The sequence below is a fragment of the Gadus macrocephalus genome, chromosome 12, assembly GCF_031168955.1.
Source record: "Gadus macrocephalus chromosome 12, ASM3116895v1".
NCBI lineage: Eukaryota > Metazoa > Chordata > Actinopteri > Gadiformes > Gadidae > Gadus > Gadus macrocephalus.
Window position 1 is genome coordinate 669,545 of NC_082393.1, and position 21,010 is coordinate 690,554.

At 54.3% G+C, this 21,010-nt stretch overlaps 1 protein-coding gene across 1 annotated transcript in view; it reads right to left on the minus strand.

The window, feature by feature from the left end:
• Positions 1–218: 218 nt before the first annotated feature.
• Positions 219–21,010, minus strand: part of nek1 (NIMA-related kinase 1) — a 24,598-nt gene continuing 3,806 nt past the window's right edge. Inside the window, exons 7-36 of the mRNA XM_060067217.1 lie at positions 20,994–21,010; positions 20,676–20,762; positions 20,326–20,380; positions 19,316–19,516; positions 18,590–18,662; positions 18,053–18,180; positions 17,445–17,501; positions 17,054–17,113; positions 16,913–16,960; positions 16,741–16,821; positions 16,409–16,578; positions 15,911–16,015; positions 14,338–14,440; positions 13,866–13,955; positions 11,997–12,080; positions 11,846–11,923; positions 11,524–11,610; positions 10,944–11,108; positions 9,763–9,813; positions 9,156–9,456; positions 8,218–8,379; positions 7,683–7,868; positions 7,400–7,499; positions 7,234–7,292; positions 6,444–6,655; positions 4,725–4,855; positions 3,967–4,412; positions 2,206–2,339; positions 1,879–2,011; positions 219–1,087 (exon numbers count right to left, since the gene is read on the minus strand). The exon at positions 20,994–21,010 is cut by the window's right edge and continues 51 nt beyond it. Coding sequence (XP_059923200.1) covers positions 1,074–1,087; positions 1,879–2,011; positions 2,206–2,339; positions 3,967–4,412; positions 4,725–4,855; positions 6,444–6,655; positions 7,234–7,292; positions 7,400–7,499; positions 7,683–7,868; positions 8,218–8,379; positions 9,156–9,456; positions 9,763–9,813; positions 10,944–11,108; positions 11,524–11,610; positions 11,846–11,923; positions 11,997–12,080; positions 13,866–13,955; positions 14,338–14,440; positions 15,911–16,015; positions 16,409–16,578; positions 16,741–16,821; positions 16,913–16,960; positions 17,054–17,113; positions 17,445–17,501; positions 18,053–18,180; positions 18,590–18,662; positions 19,316–19,516; positions 20,326–20,380; positions 20,676–20,762; positions 20,994–21,010 — 3,618 coding nt within the window. The 3' untranslated portion in view covers positions 219–1,073. The remainder of the gene's footprint in view (positions 1,088–1,878; positions 2,012–2,205; positions 2,340–3,966; positions 4,413–4,724; positions 4,856–6,443; positions 6,656–7,233; positions 7,293–7,399; positions 7,500–7,682; positions 7,869–8,217; positions 8,380–9,155; positions 9,457–9,762; positions 9,814–10,943; positions 11,109–11,523; positions 11,611–11,845; positions 11,924–11,996; positions 12,081–13,865; positions 13,956–14,337; positions 14,441–15,910; positions 16,016–16,408; positions 16,579–16,740; positions 16,822–16,912; positions 16,961–17,053; positions 17,114–17,444; positions 17,502–18,052; positions 18,181–18,589; positions 18,663–19,315; positions 19,517–20,325; positions 20,381–20,675; positions 20,763–20,993) is intronic.

Below are 21,010 nucleotides of genomic sequence, written 5' to 3' on the forward strand. Positions count from 1 at the left end.
AATGTTGACCAGCATATTCTATTGTTATTATAGACAAAACATATTCTATTGTTATAGACAAAACATATTCTATTGTTAAAGACAAAACATATTCTATTGTTATATTGTGTTGTGTCTGTTGTCTGGCTGTTATATTGTGTTTTGTCTGTTGTGTGTGTGCCTGTTATATTGTTATAACAGAGTCAGAAACACTGAAAGAGAGGAATACAGACGCTCCGTTTGTTAAAAAAGGGTTTTATTTTATAGAAAGAATAATATTTTTCCCATTTCACGGGAACTCATACAGTCGTGTCAGTGGAACATATATATCGTGTTAGCTCCCTCGGTACATCACCATGGCAACCAGACAGACCATCACTGATCTTCAGAAAGTCTTGTGTTGAATAAACAAGTAGAAACAGGTAGAAAAGAAAAGGTGTTCAAGTGGCCTACAGTCTGTCTGCTAGCTCGTAGGAATAGAGGTTCAACTGGTTGTGTGTCATCATGGCGGGTGGAGAACGGGTGGAGAACTACACCCTGCTACTCAGGTGGAGGAGTGAGACGGTGCTGGTGTATGAGTAGAGAAGTCCTCAACCAGGTCCTCTGAACAACATCACAACGTGAACGTGTGGAAAGCAGAACCAGAATCCTGGAAGATCCTGGAGCGTGGAACATCGTTTAGAACAAGGTGTCCAAGCAAAGAACCAAACAACACATTTTAAGACACACACACACACACACACACACACACACACACACACACACACACACACACACACACACACACACACACACACACACACACACACACACACACACACACACACACACACACACGTATGTGTGCGACAGAAGGGGGAGGGGCAGACCTTTGGTTAGTAAGAACACACACTGGTTAATGCACTTCCTGTAGCAACATTACTCCTGGTGTCAGGGAGTGGAGGAACAGGCCGCGGCCATCGTGGGACCGCATTACCCATCATGCAAGTGTGCCTGAAACACTTTCAGATGTGACGCTACGACGACGCCCCATGCAAAGACCTTCTGTCCCGGGAAGACCTCGGAAGACCGGGACAAGACCGGGACAAGACCGGCTACTCGTCATTATCTAGGAGAGAGAGGACAAGGAGAGAGGGAACAAGGTGAGAGGGAACAAGGAGAGAGAGGTAACCAGGATAGAGAGGGAACCAGGATAGAGAGGGAACCAGGAGAGAGGGAACAAGGAGAGAGAGGGAACCAGGAGAGAGAGGGAACCAGGAGAGAGGGAACAAGGGGAGAGGGAACAAGGAGAGAAAGGGAACCAGGAGAGAGAGGGAACCAGGAGAGAGAGGGAACCAGGAGAGAGGGAACAAGGAGAGAGAGGGAACCAGGAGAGAGGGAACAAGGAGAGGGAGGGAACCAGGAGAGGGAGGGTACCAGGGGAGAGGGAACAAGGAGAGAGAGGGAACCAGGAGAGAGGGAACAAGGAGAGAGAGGGAACCAGGAGAGAGAGGGAACCAGGAGAGAGGGAACAAGGAGAGAGAGGGAACCAGGGGAGAGGGAACAAGGAGAGAGAGGGAACCAGGAGAGAGAGGGGACCAGGAGAGAGGGAACAAGGAGAGAGAGGGAACCAGGAGAGAGAGGGAACCAGGAGAGAGAGGGAACCAGGAGAGAGGGAACAAGGAGAGAGGGAACAAGGAGAGAGAGGGAACCAGGAGAGAGAGGGAACCAGGAGAGAGGGAACAAGGAGAGAGAGGGAACCAGGAGAGGGAGGGTACCAGGGGAGAGGGAACCAGGAGAGAGAGGGAACCAGGAGAGAGGGAACAAGGAGAGAGAGGGAACCAGGGGAGAGGGAACCAGGGGAGAGGCTGTCAGACAGGCTGTTTCTATCCCTCCCTGCGGCAGTGTGAGAGGACCCACCTTCCTGGTAGGCCCCGTCGGCCATGACGAGGTGCAGGATGTTGGGGTACAGGTGCTGGTGCTGGGTCCCCAGGATGCTGAGCACCAGGCTGGAGCCCAGCTCGATGCTCTCCTCCTCGTCCTCGTGGATGGCCTAGCACAGGGAGCCCGTCACATGACCAGTCACATGACGGCACACATGACGCCTCACATGACCCGTCACATGACGCCTCACATGACTTGTCACATGATCCCCGTCACATGATCCCCGTCACATGAAAATGAGGGGGCATTTAGGAGGAGGTGTGGGGGTTGAGGGGGTCTGGGAGGGTTGAGGGGGGTCCTCACCTTGATCTTGTTGTAGGCCTCGATGAAGTTCTCGAAGCCCATGAGCTGCTCCAGGTTGAAGCGCAGCTCCTCCAGACGGCTGAAGATGCTGTCCTGGTGCTGCTGCTGCTGCTCTGCCTCCTCCCCACTGCTGTCTGGGGGGGGGGGGGGGGGGCATGACATCATTACCTAGAGTCTAATGACATCATTACCTAGAGTCTAATGACATCATTACCTAGAGTCTAATGACATCATTACCTAGAGTCTAATGACATCATTACCTAGAGTCTAATGGCATCATTACCTAGAGTCTAATGGCATCATTACCTAGTCTAATGACATCATTACCTAGTCTAATGACATCATTACCTAGAGTCTAATGACATCATTACCTAGAGTCTAATGGCATCATTACCTAGTCTAATGGCATCATTACCTAGAGTCTAATGACATCATTACCTAGAGTCTAATGACATCATTACCTAGAGTCTAATGACATCATTACCTAGAGTCTAATGACATCATTACCTAGAGTCTAATGGCATCATTACCTAGAGTCTAATGGCATCATTACCTAGAGTCTAATGACATCATTACCTAGAGTCTAATGACATCATTACCTAGAGTCTAATGGCATCATTACCTAGTCTAATGACATCATTACCTAGAGTCTAATGACATCATTACCTAGAGTCTAATGACATCATTACCTAGAGTCTAATGACATCATTACCTAGAGTCTAATGACATCATTACCTAGAGTCTAATGACATCATTACCTAGAGTCTAATGGCATCATTACCTAGTCGAATGGCATCATTACCTAGAGTCTAATGACATCATTACCTAGAGTCTAATGGCATCATTACCTAGAGTCTAATGACATCATTACCTAGAGTCAAATGACATCATTACCTAGAGTCTAATGACATCATTACCTAGAGTCTAATGACATCATTACCTAGAGTCTAATGACATCATTACCTAGAGTCTAATGGCATCATTACCTAGAGTCAAATGACATCATTACCTAGAGTCTAATGACATCATTACCTAGAGTCTAATGACATCATTACCTAGAGTCTAATGACATCATTACCTAGAGTCTAATGGCATCATTACCTAGAGTCTAATGACATCATTACCAAGAGTCTAATGGCATCATTACCTAGAGTCTAATGACATCATTACCTAGAGTAATGATGTCTAATGACATCATTACCTAGAGTCTAATGACATCATTACCTAGTCTAATGACATCATTACCTAGTCTAATGACATCATTACCTAGAGTCTAATGACATCATTACCTAGTCTAATGACATCATTACCTAGAGTCTAATGACATCATTACCTAGAGTCTAATGACATCATTACCTAGAGTCTAATGACATCATTACCTAGAGTCTAATGACATCATTACCTAGAGTCTAATGACATCATTACCTAGTCTAATGACATCATTACCTAGAGTCTAATGACATCATTACCTAGAGTCTAATGACATCATTACCTAGAGTCTAATGACATCATTACCTAGAGTCTAATGACATCATTACCTAGTCTAATGACATCATTACCTAGAGTCTAATGACATCATTACCTAGAGTCTAATGACATCATTACCTAGAGTCTAATGACATCATTACCTAGTCTAATGACATCATTACCTAGTCTAATGACATCATTACCTAGAGTCTAATGACATCATTACCTCATTGTGTCAGTCAGGGTGGAAGGGTAAGGGTAATACCATCATAACATCATGACATCATTAATCACCTGAGTGCCACTCCTCGTTGAGCTGACTGTTTCTGCTGTGCTCCTCCTCTTCCTCCTCCTGCTGCTCTTCCTCCTCCACACCGTTGGTCAGCAGATCTTCCACCTCCTCATCTCCAGGGCTTCCATTGGACTCCTCCTCCTCCTCCTCCTCCTCCTCCCCCTCCTCCTCTTCCTCCTCTTCCTCCTCATCATCGTCCTCCACCATGTGGTTCAGCTCCTCCTCCTCCTCAGGAGCCCCTCCCCCCTCCTCCTCCTCCTCAGAAGCTCCTCCCCCCTCTAGGAGGGGCGGGGCTGCACAGCCTTCTGGGTTCCCGTTGAAGTCTCCTTCTCGCTCCTCCTCTTCCTCTGGGGGGCTCCTGGGGAAGTCCCCGCCCTCCTCCTCTTCCTCCTGGAGGAGTCGCTCCATGGAGGCCCTGAGTTCCCTCAGGTCCTCATCCTCGTAGCCGCTGGCAACACAGCAGCCTCTGGTTAGCACTGCTAACTAGCCGACATACAGCAGGCCGCTAACTAAGCTTAGCTGTAGCATGCAGAATGCTGCTACTAGGCTAACACGGTACACAGCCATGTCAGCCACACAGCGTACTGGGAGCAAGGCTCACAAGCTACGCAGCATAGCGAGCTCTCGCAGCATGGTAGCAATAGCAGCTACATATGAAACATAACCTCATTAGATATATTAACAGCGTGATGGTTTCTCCTGTAGATACCAGTACGGCCCACTAGGGGACTGCTTTGATATCTCAACTTTCTGGACTCACTCCTCAGCCTCTGATTGGTCGTCTTCCTTAGCCTCCAGGTGGTTGTCGGGGGCAACGGCCGGGTCATCGCCGGGGGCGACCGTGGAGCTGAAGAGGAGACTCAGGTCGGGCAGAGAGCAGGTCCTCAGCATCTACACACACACACACACACACACACACACACACACACACACACACACACACACACACACACACACACACACACACACACACACACACACACACACACACACACACACCTCTGCTGTGTATTATAATAATCACGTGGCAATAGCAGCGTGAGCCGTTACGCAGATACGCAGTGTGGCTCTGTGTGTATGAGTGTGTGTATGAGTGTGTGTAGCGTTGTGTGTGTAGCGGTGTGTGTGTAGCGGTGTGTGTAGCGGTGTGTGTAGCGGTGTGTGTGTAGCGGTGTTTGTAGCGTTGTGTGTGTAGCGGTGTGTGTGTAGCGGTGTGTGTAGCGGTGTGTGTAGCGGTGTGTGTGTAGCGGTGTGTGTAGCGGTGTGTGTAGCGGTGTGTGTGTATGAGTGTGTGTAGCGTTGTGTGTGTAGCGGTGTGTGTGTAGCGGTGTGTGTGTAGCGGTGTGTGTAGCAGTGTGTGTGTAGCAGTGTGTGTGTAGCAGTGTGTGTGTAGCGGTGTGTGTACTAGTGTGTATAGCAGTGTGTGTAGCGGTGTGTGTGTAGCGTTGTGTGTGTAGCGTTGTGTGTGTAGCGGTGTGTGTGTAGCGCTGTGTGTGTAGCGCTGTGTGTGTATCGTGTGTGTAGCAGTGTGTGTATCAGTGTGTGTAGCGGTGTGTGTGTATCGTGTGTGTAGCAGTGTGTGTATCAGTGTGTGTAGTGGTGTGTGTGTAGCAGTGTGTGTAGCAGTGTGTGTAGCGGTGTGTGTAGCAGTGTGTGTATCAGTGTGTGTAGCGGTGTGTGTAGCGGTGTGTGTAGCGGTGTGTGTATCAGTGTGTGTAGTGGTGTGTGTGTAGTGGTGTGTGTGTAGCGCTGTGTGTGTAGCGCTGTGTGTGTATCGTGTGTGTAGCAGTGTGTGTAGCAGTGTGTGTAGTGGTGTGTGTGTAGCGGTGTGTGTGTAGTGGTGTGTGTGTAGCGCTGTGTGTGTATCGTGTGTGTAGCAGTGTGTGTATCAGTGTGTGTAGCGGTGTGTGTAGCGGTGTGTGTAGCGGTGTGTGTAGCGGTGTGTGTAGCAGTGTGTGTAGCGGTGTGTGTAGCGGTGTGTGTAGCAGTGTGTGTAGCGGTGTGTGTAGCGGTGTGTGTAGCGTGTGTGTAGCGGTGTGTGTAGCGGTGTGTGTAGCGGTGTGTGTAGCGGTGTGTGTGTAGTGGTGTGTGTGTAGCGCTGTGTGTGTATCGTGTGTGTATCGTGTGTGTATCAGTGTGTGTATCAGTGTGTGTAGCGGTGTGTGTAGCGGTGTGTGTAGCGGTGTGTGTAGCGGTGTGTGTAGCAGTGTGTGTAGCGGTGTGTGTAGCGGTGTGTGTAGCGGTGTGTGTAGCGGTGTGTGTAGTGACACCTCATCGTTCATGGTGCTATAAATACCCCAGCAGCTCCCAGAACATCTGCCCCACGCCCACCATCACCTGCCCTCTGCCACGCCCTCTGGGTCACCGTGACGACCGCCCCCCCCCCACCCCTCCTCCCTTTGGACCGAAGCCATCTCAATGAACCCCGCTCCCTGTGTGCGCGTGCGTGCGTGTGCGTGCGTGCGTGCGTGCGTGTCACCTTGGGGTTGGGGGAGTCGAACAGGCCGGCCGACAGCCCCAGCAGGAGGTCCCGGTGCTGGGAGGAGCGCAGGGGGGAGACGGAGCGGGAGCGCGACGCCAGGGAGCAGGAGGAGTCGTCCAGGGAGGACTGGGCCGAGAGGAGGGCCAGGGTCCGCCGGTGGGCGGGGCTACACAGCCGCGAGAAGAGAGGCTCCTCCCACGGGGGCGGGGCTAGGAGGGGAGAGAGGAGAGGAGGAGGAGGAGGGGGAGGAGGAAGTGGAGGAGGAGGAGGAGGAGGAGGAGGAGGAGCGACAGATTTAACAACCAAAGACCCCTCCCCCCTCCCTACGTTTCTGTGATTGACGGGCAGGCTGGGTCCTCTGATGTCCAACCATCCCTTTAACCAGACCCCTGCCGACGGACCCAGAGACCCCCGGTTGTGTTGATGGGCTTCGTTCCGTCTTGAGCCTCAACATGACTTCTCAATAAAGATGTTTTCCAGGCGGCCTGCGTCTCAGGAGGCAGAGCGGGTCGACGTAACCTGAAGGTTGCTGGTTGATCCCCGGCTCCTCCTAGAGGGTGGAGGTGTCCCTGAGCGAGACGCCTCCCCCTGAGCGCTCCTGACCAGCTGGCTGTCGCCCTGCGGGGCCGACTCCACCAGCGGGGTGTGAATGTGTGAATGAAGGGGTGAATGTGAGGCAGTGTTGCAGAGCGCTGTGAGCGGCCACTGGTTGGTAAAGCGCGGTCTAAACGCTGTCTCTTTACCGTTACTCCTGGGCCGATGAGCAGAGATGAACGGAGAGACTCACCTGCTGGGTCGGGGGGCTTCTCCGCCGTCTCTGCTGGGGCCACGGCGCCCTCTGGTGGCCTGAGAGAGAACCACAGCTCAGCCTCCAGCGGGACCCTGTGTGTGTGTGTGTGTGTGTGTGTGTGTGTGTGTGTGTGTGTGTGTGTTCTATCGCCATGGTGACTCACTGGGGGGGCGGCGGCTGCCAGACCTGCTTCACCTCAGCGGGGGGGCGTGCACGTTGCTGCGTGCACGCCCCCAGAACCACGGCCTCCAGGTCCAGGGGGTCTGCAGGGTCAGAGGTCAGAGAGGCGTGATGACTGAGTGTCCGACTGTCTGTCTCTGTGATTGTCCGTCCGTCCGTCCGTCTCTGACTGTCCGTCCGTCCGTCCGTCCGTCCGTCCGTCCGTCCGTCTGTCCATCCGTCTGTCCGTCCGTCCGTCCGTCCGTCTGTCTGTCTGTCCCACTAACCCAGGATCTCTGTGAGGTCAGAGGTCGCTCCAGGTCCGGTGTCCGCCCCGGGTCCAGCACCAGGACCCTGATCCAGGTCAGGGACGGGAGCCGTGACCCCCCCCTCCTCCTGACCTCTGACCCGGGGGTCCGAGGGGGGAGCAGCGGGCGGGCTGGGTCCCTCCCCCTCCCCCAGGTGGGAGTTATCTGGGAGGAGCAATCAATTAACAATCAATTAACAATCAATTAACAATCATCAATCAATCCTGGAGGATTAAGACACAGGTCCTCCCCGAGGGGAGGGGCTAGTCTAGGTTAGGCTCTTCTGATTGGCTGATATCGGCACGGTGCGGTACACTGTATAGGTTGGAGGAGGAGGAGGAGGAGGAAGAGGAAGAGGAAGAGGAAGAGGAGGAGGTGGAGGAGGTGGAGGAGGGAGAGGAAGAGGAAGAGGAGGAGGTGGAGGAGAAGGAGGTGGAGGAGGTGGAGGAGGAGGTGGAGGAGGTGGTGCAGGAGGAGGAGGATCAGGTGGAGGAGGAGGAGCAGGAGGACTCACCCTGGCAGGGGCTGCTGTCTCCCAGTATCGTCTGGGTGAGGGACTGAAGCTCCGCCTCCTGTAGGACCCGGAGCACCAGGCTGTCGGGACTCCGCCCCCATGCCTTCCTAGGCCCCTCCCCCAAGGCCACACCCATCCTGATCACCTCCCCCACAGTCTGGTCTGGAACACACAGGGCATAGGGAGAGTGAGTTAGGCTGTAGGGAGAGTGAGTTAGGCTGTAGGGAGAGTGAGTTAGGGTGTAGGGAGAGTGAGTTAGGGTGTAGGGAGAGTGAGTTAGGCTGTAGGGAGAGTGAGTTAGGCTGTAGGGAGAGTGAGTTAGGCTGTAGGGAGAGTGAGTTAGGCTGTAGGGAGAGTGAGTTAGGCTGTAGGGAGAGTGAGTTAGGCTGTAGGGAGAGTGAGTTAGGCTGTAGGGAGAGTGAGAGTTGGGGGGTCTATACATTATGTTCTGGGGGGGTCTATACATTATGTTCTGGGGGGTCTATACATTATGTTCTTGGGGGTCTATACATTAGTGTTGGGGGGTCTATACATTATGTTCTAGGGGGTCTATACATTAGTGTTGGGGGGTCTATGCATTATGTTCTAGGGGGTCTATACATTATGTACTGGGGGGTCTATACATTAGTGTTGGGGGGTCTATACATCATGTTCTAGGGGGTCTATACATTATGTACTGGGGGGTCTATACATTAGTGTTGGGGGGGTCTATACATTATGTTCTAGGGGGTCTATACATTATGTACTGGGGGGTCTATACATTAGTGTTGGGGGGTCTATACATTATGTTCTAGGGGGTCTATACATTATGTACTGGGGGGTCTATATATTAGTGTTGGGGGGGTCTATACATCATGTACTGAGGGGGTCTATACATTAGTGTTGGGGGGGTCTATACATTATGTTCTAGGGGGTCTATACATCATGTTCTGGGGTACCGGCGTTGATGCAGCTCTCGTTGAGGGTCTGCTGGCCCAGGGCCAGAACCACTGGAGCTCCGGCCTCCCACCTCCTCCTGTCTCCTCCGGAGCCCGGCCGCTCCTCCGAGGGAGGGGGGGCCTGGTCCTGGGGGGGGGGAGCGCGGACCACAGGGCCCGGGGGGGGGAGAGGAGCCGGGGGAGGAGGGGGAGGAGGAGGAGGGGGAGGAGGAGGAGGGGGAGGAGCTGGGGGCTCTTCCTCCACTGGACTCTGGAGCTGGCGGTTCTGATTCAGCCTCCGGAGGATCTCCTTCTTCTCCCTCTGGAGGGGAGAGAGGAGGCAGAGCGGGGTCAGAGGTCAGCCGGGGTCAGAGGTCAGCCGGGGTCAGAGGTCAGCCGGGGTCACAGAGGTCAGCCGGGATCAGAGGTCAGCCGGGGTCAGAGGTCAGCCGGGGTCAGAGGTCAGCCGGGGTCAGAGGTCAGCCGGGGTCAGAGGTCGGCCGGGGTCACAGAGGTCAGCCGGGGTCACAGAGGTCGGCCGGGGTCACAGAGGACGGCCGGGGTCAGAGGTCGGCCGGGGTCAGAGGTTGGCCGGGGTCACTGTGTGTGTGGAGCTGTCTGACCGTACCTGGATCTCAGCCGTCTCGGTCTTCAGCGCGTCTTCATTACGGACCGAGTTCTGCAGACAGGAAACCAGTCAGCTAACTAGTACTACTACAGTAATCCTCCTGGTAACTAGTACTACTACAGTAATCCTCCTGGTAACTAGTACTACTACAGTAATCCTCCAGGTAACTAGTACTACCACAGTAATCCTCCTGGTAACTAGTACTACTACAGTAATCCTCCTGCTAACTAGTACTACTACAGTAATCCTCCAGGTAACTAGTACTACCACAGTAATCCTCCTGGTAACTAGTACTACTACAGTAATCCTCCTGGTAACTAGTACTACTACAGTAATCCTCCTGGTAACTAGTACTACTACAGTAATCCTCCTGCTAACTAGTACTACTACAGTAATCCTCCTGGTAACTAGTACTACTACAGTAATCCTCCTGGTAACTAGTACTACTACAGTAATCCTCCTGGTAACTAGTACTACTAAAGTAATCCTCCTGTAGTAGTACACAGTAATCGTCCTGCTAACTAGTACTACTACAGTAATCGTCCTGGTAACTAGTATTACTACAGTAATCCTCCTGGTAACTAGTATTACTACAGTAATCCTCCTGGTACTAGTACTACCACAGTAATCCTCCTGGTAACTAGTACTACCACAGTAATCCTCCTGGTAACTAGTACTAATACAGTAATCCTCCTGGTAACTAGTACTACCACAGTAATCCTCCTGGTAACTAGTACTACCACAGTAATCTTCCTGGTAACTAGTACTACTACAGTAATCCTCCTGGTAACTAGTACTACTACAGTAATCCTCCTGGTAACTAGTACTACTATAGTAATCCTCCTGGTAACTAGTACTACTACAGTAATCCTCCTGGTAACTAGTACTACCACAGTAATCCTCCTGGTAACTAGTACTACCACAGTAATCCTCCTGGTAACTAGTACTGCTACAGTAATCCTCCTGGTAACTAGTACTGCTACAGTAATCCTCCTGGTAACTAGTACTACTACAGTAATCCTCCTGGTAACTAGTACTATTACAGTAATCCTCCTGGTAACTAGTACTACCACAGTAATCCTCCTGGTAACTAGTATCACTACAGTCATCCTCCTGGTAACTAGTACTACTACAGTAATCCTCCTGGTAACTAGTTAGTGGTGGTAACTACTTGTACTGACCGCTCCAACCTCCTTCAGAGCCGTTGTCATGGAGATGGCGGGCAGAGGGGGGGGGTCAGCAGGGTCTAGGTTCTCCCGGGGGTCAGAGGTCGGCTCTATCGAGCTGACCCGCGACCCCGCGTCTCCTCCGGCTGCCACGGCGACCTTCACCCCGCGGGCCACCAGCTGAGGAGCAGAGCAGAGGGGCTAGGCTCACGGCTAACAGAGCGCTAACGGGCTAGCCTCCACGTAGCCCCGCGGGCCACCAGCTGAGGAGCAGAGCAGAGGGGCTAGGCTCACGGCTAACAGAGCGCTAACGGGCTAGCCTCCACGTAGCCCCGCGGGACCGGCCTAGGGGGGGGGGGGGGGGGGGGGGGGGTTAGGAGAGGATGAAGACCACGGGTCTGGGAGGAGGACCGCGTCTAGACGGGAATGGGTTAACCTAGTGATGGTTAGCGCTTGGTCCTATGAACATCCTTACTGTACTTATTGTAAGTCGCGAGGGTGAGACACGACGCTAAGTACGTCTGCTAAACGCCCCAGGTGGAGCCAGAGGTGGAGGTTCAGGGGCAGTGGTGGGTGGAGGAGGTGGTGTTCTTACGTGCTCCTCCCAGGCCTTCTGAGACGCCTCCTTCCTCCTCCTCTCCAGCTGCTCCTGGAGCACGGCCGCCCGCACACTGGCCTGGGCCTAGACACACACACACACACACACACACACACACACACACACACACACACACACACACACACACACACACACACACATATAAGATAGAATAATATTATATTATGTAATAATATTATATAGTAACATAATATAGTAATATAATGTTATACAATAATATAATGTAGTAATATAATATAATATAGTAATAGATAATATGATATAGTACAGTACATGAGGCAGCGTGTGATTGGCTGACCTTCAGCACCTCTATCTTCTTCCTGCGTAGCTCCGCCTCCTCACTGGACCCGACGCTGTCTGAGCCGTCGCTGTCGTACTGGAACAGAGAGCGGGTCACTTCCTGTGTGCACTTCCTGTCATGCTCAGTAGAGGCGTGCGGCGCGTCTTACCTTCTCCCCTCTCATCCGAGCCTTCATCTGCTGCCGCTCGTTGAAGTTCTGCAGCCGGATCTGACGAAGGCGGGTTAGATACTCCTGAGACAGACAGACAGGCAGACAGACAGTTAGAGAGAGAGAGACAGAGACAGAGAGAGAGGGAGAGAGACACAGACAGACAGACAGACAGACAGACAGTTAGAGAGAGAGAGAGAGAGAGAGAGAGACAGAGACAGAGACAGAGAGAGACAGAGACAGAGAGAGACAGAGAGAGAGACACAGACAGACAGACAGACAGACAGACAGACAGACAGACAGACAGACAGACAGACAGACAGACAGACAGACAGACAGACAGACAGACAGACAGTTAGAGAGAGAGAGACAGAGACAGAGACAGAGACAGAGACAGAGAGAGAGGGAGAGAGACACAGACAGACAGACAGACAGACAGACAGACAGACAGACAGACAGACAGACAGGCAGACAGGCAGACAGACCGTTAGAGAGAGACAGACAGACAGACAGACAGACAGACAGACAGACAGACAGACAGACAGACAGACAGACAGACAGACCGTTAGAGAGAGACACAGACAGACAGACAGACAGACAGACAGACAGACAGACAGACCGTTAGAGAGACAGACAGACAGACAGACAGACAGACAGACAGACCGTTAGAGAGAGACACAGACAGACAGACAGACAGACAGACAGACAGACAGACACAGACAGACAGACAGACAGACAGACAGACAGACAGACAGTTAGAGACACAGACAGACAGACAGACAGACCGTTAGAGAGAGACACAGACAGACAGACAGACAGACAGACAGACAGACAGACAGACAGACAGACAGACAGACAGACAGACCGTTAGAGAGACAGACAGACAGACAGACAGACAGACCGTTAGAGAGAGACACAGACAGACAGACAGACAGACAGACAGACCGTTAGAGAGACAGACAGGTGTACACTCACAGACCACTAACACACAGCAGCACAGTGTAGGGTATTGCACGGTGGTGTAGGGGTGGAGCACGGTGGTGTAGGGGTGGTGTAGGGGTGGTGTAGGGGTGGAGCACGGTGGTGTAGGGGTGGTGTAGGGTGGTGTAGGGGTGGTGTAGGGGTGGGGCACGCCGGTGTATGGGAGGTGTAGGGTGGTGTATGGTGGTGTAGGGGTGGTGTAGGGGTGGTGCATGGTGGTGTAGGGGTGGAGCACGGTGGTGTAGGGGTGGAGCACGGTGGTGTAGGGGTGGAGCACGGTGGTGTAGGGGTGGAGCACGGTGGTGTAGGGGTGGTGCATGGTGGTGTAGGGGTGGAGCACGGTGGTGTAGGGGTGGAGCACGGTGGTGTAGGGGTGGAGCACGGTGGTGTAGGGGTGGAGCACGGTGGTGTAGGGGTGGTGCATGGTGGTGTAGGGGTGGAGCACGGTGGTGTAGGGGTGGAGCACGGTGGTGTAGGGGTGGAGCACGGTGGTGTAGGGGTGGTGCATGGTGGTGTAGGGGTGGAGCACGGTGGTGTAGGGGTGGAGCACGGTGGTGTAGGGCTGGTGTAGTATTGGTTGCATGGTGGTGTAGGGGTGGTGTAGGGGTGGTGTAAAGCCCAGGCAGGAACAACAGAAAGCATTCAGGACCAAAAACGAACCAAATCATGAGCTGGAACCGAAGCCGATGGTGGAGGTGGAGGTGGAGGTTTTGGAGGTGGTGCAGGTGGAGCCGTTAGATGTTAATAATAATCATAATATGAAGAACAGAAGATAAACAATAAGGACCGTGGAGCAAACCGACCATGAGGAACGAGCAGCTGGCAGACGCATGCATCCAGCGCCGGGGGGGGGGAGGGGGGGGGGGGGGGGGAGGACCTGGTTCCTACCTCCTCCTCCTGATTGGCCCGGGGCCTCCTGAAGCGGTGAGGCCCCGCCCCCCGGCTCCCGTAGACCGCCGCCCAGTTCTGCCGCGCCCCCTACGGTCAACCACACCTTAGAACCAGAAACACCACCCGGAGACACAGGCCTCCACCCAGAAACACCATCCAGAGCCTCCACCCAGAGACACAGGCCTCCACCCTCCACCCGGAGACACCAACCAGAGACACCACCCTCCACCCAGAGACACAGGCCTTCACGCAGAAACACCACCCAGAGACAAATGCCTCCACCCAGAGACACAGGCCTCCATCCTCCACGCGGAGACAGACACCAACCAGCGACACCACCCTCCACCCAGAGACAAAGGGCCTCCACCCAGAGACAAAGGGCCTCCACCCAGGCCTCAGAACCAGGGGGTATTCAGCAGAAAGGTGGGGTCACAGGTCAGGAAGGTGGTGTAGAGGTGGGGGTACCTACCAGCTGTCCCTCCGCCCGGACCTTGTTCAGCATGGCCTCTCTCTTCCGCTGCAGGAACTGCTCCACCTGGCAGCCCCGGCCCGCCCCCACCTGGGCCCGGTGCCTGGGGAGACACAGGTCAGTACTGTCTAACCCCGACCTGTCTCTGTACTGTCTAACCCCTACCTGCTCCTTAATGACCTGTCTCTGTACTGTCTAACCCCTACCTGCTCCTTAATGACCTGTCTCTGTACTGTCTAACCCCTACCTGCTCCTTAATGACCTGTCTCTGTACTGTCTAACCCCTACCTGCTCCTTAATGACCTGTCTCTGTACTGTCTAACCCCTACCTGCTCCTTAATGACCTGTCTCTGTACTGTCCAACCCCTACCTGCTCCTTAATGACCCGTCTCTGTACTGTCTAACCCCTACCTGCTCCTTAATGACCTGTCTCTGTACTGTCTAACCCCTACCTGCTCCTTAATGACCTGTCTCTGTACTGTCTAACCCCTACCTGCTCCTTAATGACCTGTCTCTGTACTGTCTAACCCCTACCTGCTCCTTAATGACCTGTCTCTGTACTGTCTAACCCCTACCTGCTCCTTAACGACCTGTCTCTGTACTGTTTAACCCCTACCTGCTCCTTAATTACCTGTCTCTGTACTGTCTAACCCCTACCTGCTCCTTAATGACCTGTCTCTGTACTGTCTAACCCCTACCTGCTCCTTAATGACCTGTCTCTGTACTGTCTAACCCCTACCTGCTCCTTAATGACCTGTCTCTGTACTGTCTAATCCCTACCTTCTCCTTAACGAAGGTCTTGGTCATTATTGACAACAGGACTAATGTACTTTGGTTCTAGTGATGTGTAGTTAGTTGTGTAGTTTGTGGTTGAGTTTGTGGCTAGTTTGTTGTGTAGTTTGATGTGTAGATCCAGGGGATAACACAACTGTAGAACATGAGTTCCATTCTGAGGTCGTCTGTGAGTGTTAGTTAGTAATGCCATGACAACCAGCAGTCAACACGGTCAACAAAGAGCGTTCCCTCGACAACGGGTGAAACTTGTTGCTGCACACACACACTGAAGAGATCTGGGATAGACAGTCACTAGAGGAGACTACGACCTGTTCATGTTACAGATTATACATTATTGATGATCAGAGACCCAAATGTATAGATAGACAGACAATAGAGACCTGCTGATGTCGGCCTGTATGTATAGGGGATAGATGATAGGTGACACACCTGTGGGCCTGTCTGGGGACAGACTGTAGAGGGGATAGATGATAGGGGATAGGTGATAGGTGATAGATGATAGGTGATATATGACAGGGGATAGGGGATAGGTGATAGATGATAGATGATAGGTGATAGTTGATAGTTGATAGGTGATAGGTGATAGGTGATAGAGGATAGGTGATAGATGATAGACCTGTGGATGTGGGCCTGTCTGGAGACCGACTGTACAGGGGATAGATGATAGGTGATAGAGGATAGGGGATAGGTGATAGACCTGTGGATGTGGGCCTGTCTGGAGACCGACTGTACAGGGGATAGATGATAGGTGATAGAGGATAGGGGATAGGTGATAGACCTGTGGATGTGGGCCTGTCTGGAGACCGACTGCAGTCTCTGGACTTCCTTCCGGACGGCGTCTGGGTTTTGTGGGGGGAGCGGCCCGGCAGCAGCAGGAACACCCCTGATACACACACAGACACACACACACACACACACAAACATATATATAGAGATACACCCACACACACATAGTTGTGCGTTAGTGTGTAGTTGTGCGTTAGTGTTTGCAGTGTGTAGTTGTGCGTTAGTGTGTAGTTGTGCGTTAGTGTTTGTAGTGTGTAGTTATCCGTTAGTGTGTAGTTGTGCGTCAGTGTTTGAGGTGTGTAGATGTGCGTTAGTGTGTAGTTGTGCATTAGTGTTTGTAGTGTGTAGTTGCGCGTTAGTGTTTGAAGTATGTAGTTGTGCGTCAGTGTGTTTCCGTACCATACTGGGCTGGGCTGCCCTCTCTGGACAGGTTTGTGTGGTAGTTGTGTGTTAGTGTGTAGTTGTGCGTCAGTGTGTTGTGTGTCCGTACCGCACTGGGCTACCCTCCCTGGACAGGTTTGTGTGGTAGTGATCGTAGGCCGCCCTGCAGTGGGCGGGGACTATAGCAGAGGGCGGGGCCTGTGCCGGACAGGGGGCGGGGCCTATGCAGAGGGAGGGGCCAGCACCAGGCCCCGCCCCCCCGGCCCTCTTGCCGAAACCCTGAAGATGACAAACAGAGTCTGTGGTTAAACACATGACCTGGAACGACCCTCATTAATGTAGAGGAGGAGGGGGGGAGGGGGGGGGGTCCGGGGGGAGGAGGGGGTGGAGGGGGGGGTCCGGGGGGAGGGAGGGGGTCCGGGGGGAGGGAGGGGGTCGTACCTTCCTCTCCGGGCTGCCCCCCCCGCTGGCTCCCAGGACGTGCTTCCAGCCCTGCTCCCGCGCCTGGTTGATCCGGTTCATCTGAGGGTCAGAGGTCGCACAATCAAGAGGTCAGAGGTCAGATCCCCTCTGAGGTGCCCTCTGACCCCTCACCCTGCCCAGCAGCACCCACCTTCTCCCTCTCGTAGCTCTTCACCTGGCCCGCCTTCAGCAGCAGCACCTGGAGGCACCACGGGGGAGGAGTTAGAGGTGGAGGAGGGGGGAGGGGGGAGGGGGGAGGGGGGAGGAGGAGTGATGAAGGGCGTGGCCTCACCTGCTCCTTGTGTTTCCTCTCCTTCTCCAGCAGCTCCGCGCGTTTCTTCCGGACCGCGTCCTGCAACACCACAGAGAGCCCCGTCAACGGGTGGAGGCCTGCACCCTGCTGGGCCCCCACCCTGGGGCTCCACCCTGGGACCCCCACCCTGGGGCCCCCACCATGCTGGGGCCTCCACCCTGAGGCCTAGTCTCTAGTCTAGCTCCTCCTGCTCTAGTCTCTGGTCTAGCTCCTCCTGCTCTAGTCTCTAGTCTAGCTCCTCCTGCTCTAGTCTCTGGTCTAGCTCCCCCTGCTCTAGTCTATCTCCTCCTGCTCTAGTCTCCAGTCTAGCTCCTCCTGGAGGGAGCAGGTTTAACCGGGGGGCTAGAGGAGGGGGGGCTCCATGCTGTACCTCGTGTTTATTCCTCTCGTCCGCGTGACTCACTCTCCTCTGGGGGGGGGCGGCGGCCTGCACACACACACACACACACACACACACACACACACACACACACACACACACACACACACACACACACACACACACACACACACACACACACACACACACACACACACACACACACTCAGTCTCATGGGTTAGTGGGGGTTAGTCTCAGTCTAGGGGTTAGTGGGGGTCAGTCTGGGGGTTAGTGGGGGTCAGTCTGGGGTTAGTCTCAGTCTAGGGGTTAGTCTAGGGGTTAGTCTGGGGGTTAGTGGGGGTCAGTCTGGGGTTAGTCTCAGTCTAGGGGTTAGTGGGGGTCAGTCTGGGGTTAGTCTCAGTCTGGGGTTAGTCTCAGTCTAGGGGTTAGTCTCAGTCTAGGGGTTAGTGGGGGTCAGTCTGGGGTTAGTCTCAGTCTGGGGTTAGTCTCAGTCTAGGGGTTAGTCTCAGTCTAGGGGTTAGTCTGGGGGTTAGTTGCGGTCAGTCTTGGGGTTAGTTTCAGTCTGAGGGTTAGTCTCAGTCTAGGGGTTAGACTGGGGGTTAGTGGGGGTCAGTCTGGGGCCAGTCCCAGTACTCACCACTCTCGGTCTCCTGGCTCCCTCTGACACCCTCCTGGCCGCCAGAGGAACACCGTACTTGGCGGCGGGTTTAGTGATCTTCTGAGCCGGGGAGAGGAGGGTGGAGGCCTGGGCTGGACGCTTCGCTGCTGCACAACACGACACGACAAGACGACACACCACAACACAACACGCAGACCTCAGATCAGTGCTGTCTCTTAGTCTCTTAGAGCTGTTCCGATACCATTTTTCCTTCCCGATACCAATTCTGATTCCTGGACTAACTTTTTTTTTTCTGACATTGATCATTAACATTTATAATCTATTATTAGAATAAGCCATCAGTATTCTTGCAGTTAATCGTGAGCATCCATGTTTTTCCGACTTTATCCAGCTCTGAGATGAGTTTCGGTGATGTTCTAGGGAGTCACATGATGGACCAGACCGGCTCAGAGACTTTCGTATTCGATGCTAGATACTGGTATCGGTATCGGGAAAACTCTAGCTCCTTTAACTACGAAGACGCACAGAAGACTCCGCCCTGGGGGCGGGGCTTACCTGGGAGCCCCGGGGCCACACCCCCTGGAGGCTGCTTGTGGAGGAAGGCGGGGCTGAACTCCTGAGCGATGATCTGGAAGACGAGAGAACCTACGATCAGAGCGGACCCGGACCTGAGACCCCGACCTGATACCTGGGACCCGGACCCGAGGCCTGGGGGTCCCTACCTGGGGACTGAGACCTGGGGGTCCCTACCTGGGGACTGAGGCATGGGGGTCCCTACCTGGGGACTGAGGCCCCTGGGGACTGAGACCCCTGGGGACTGAGACCTGGGGGTCCCTACCTGGGGACTGAGACCTGGGGGCCCTACCTGGGGACTGAGACCTGGGGGCCCCTACCTGGGGACTGAGACCTGGGGACTGAGACCTGGGGGCCCCTACCTGGGGACTGAGACCTGGGGGTCCCTACCTGGGGACTGAGACCTGGGGGCCCCTACCTGGGGACTGAGACCTGGGGGCCCCTACCTGGGGACTGAGACCTGGGGGCCCTACCTGGGGACTGAGACCTGGGGGCCCCTACCTGGGGACTGAGACCTGGGGACTGAGACCTGGGGACTGAGACCTGGGGGTCCCTACCTGGGGACTGAGACCTGGGGGCCCCTACCTGGGGACTGAGACCTGGGGGCCCCTACCTGGGGACTGAGACCTGGGGGCCCTACCTGGGGACTGAGACCTGGGGACTGAGACCTGGGGGCCCTACCTGGGGACTGAGACCTGGGGGCCCTACCTGGGGACTGAGGAACTTGTGGATCCTGCAGGAGAGGAAGGGCTTCTGCAGCACGGTGCCGACGGAGGGCCGCTCCCGGGGGTTGCGTCTGAAGAGCAGGCCCAGCAGGGAGCGCAGGTCCTGGGAGTAGTGCAGTGACACCGGGGGGTAGGACCCGCGGATGATCTTCAGGACCAGGTTCTTCATGTTCCCCGCCTCAAACTGAGGAGAGACGCAGAGGACTGAACCACAGCACCGCTCTGATCCCTGGATCATCTAGAGCTGCTCTCAGAGGACCAGGGGATGGACAGTATGAGGAGGGCTCACCTTAGCCTAGCCTAGCCTAGCCTAGACTAGCATACCCATGATGGACAGTATGAGGAGGGCTCACCTTAGCCTAGACTAGTATACCCATGATGGACAGTATGAGGTGGGCTCACCTTAGCCTAGCCTAGCCTAGCTTAGCCTGGCCTAGCATACCCATGATGGACAGCATGAGTAGGGCTCACCTTAGCCTAGCCTAGCCTGGCCAAGCATACCCATGATGGAGAGTATGAGGAGGGCTCACCTTAGCCTAGCCTAGCCTAGCCTAGCATACCCATGATGGACGGTATGAGGAGGGCTCACCTTAGCCTAGCCTAGCGTACCCATGATGGACAGCATGAGGAGGGCTCACCTTAGCCTAGCCTAGCCTAGCGTTCCCATGATGGACAGCATGAGGAGGGCTCACCTTAGCCTAGCCTAGCGTACCCATGATGGACAGCATGAGGAGGGCTCACCTTAGCCTAGCCTAGCCTAGCCTAGCGTTCCCATGATGGACAGTATGAGGAGGGCTCACCTTAGCCTAGCCTAGCGTTCCCATGATGGACAGTATGAGGAGGGCTCACCTTAGCCTAGCCTAGCCTAGCGTTCCCATGATGGACAGTATGAGGAGGGTACCCCAGGCTAGGCCATGCATTAACCATGGGGGACTCAGGGGAGTATAACATGAGGCTCTTAGAGGCTGAGAGGATTGGAGGCAGGATACTCACAGCATGCTTGAGGGTACACATCTCATACAGCACACAGCCCAGGGCCCAGACATCACTGCAGGGACGGACAGACAGACGGCAGGGTGAGGAGCGCCTCGCTGAACAGCCTCAGAGAGCGACATGGCCGGGGGATACCGGGTTACATGCAGACACCAAACAGATAGAGAGGGTCGATACGGAGCCATCGGCTGGCCACGAGCAGCGAGGACTTCAGTCAATACAGACATAATACCCTCACAGCTAATGATGTCCAGTTAAGTCCAGCAAGAACCAGTTAATATCAGGTAAGTCCAATTAAAACCAGCAGAGACCAGTTAAGACCATTTGGGAGTTAGGACCAGGGGAGAGACCTTTTGTTGTTGTAGGGCTTGTTCTCACAGATCTCCGGGGAGAGGTAGTAGGGCGTCCCGATGCAGGTCCGGGCCAGCTCCACCGTGCTGGAACAACAAACACACTCAGACACTGGGCTCAGACACGGAGCTCCATGACTGAGCTCAGTCACGGAGCTCCGTGTCTGGGCTCAGACACGGAGCTCCGTGACTGAGCCCAGTCACGGAGCTCCATGACTGAGCTCAGTCACAGAGCTCCGTGTCTGAGCTCAGTCACAGAGCTCCGTGTCTGAGCTCAGTCATGGCGCTCCGACACGGGGACGGGGTATAGTACCCTACCTGTTGAGCACTCTGGC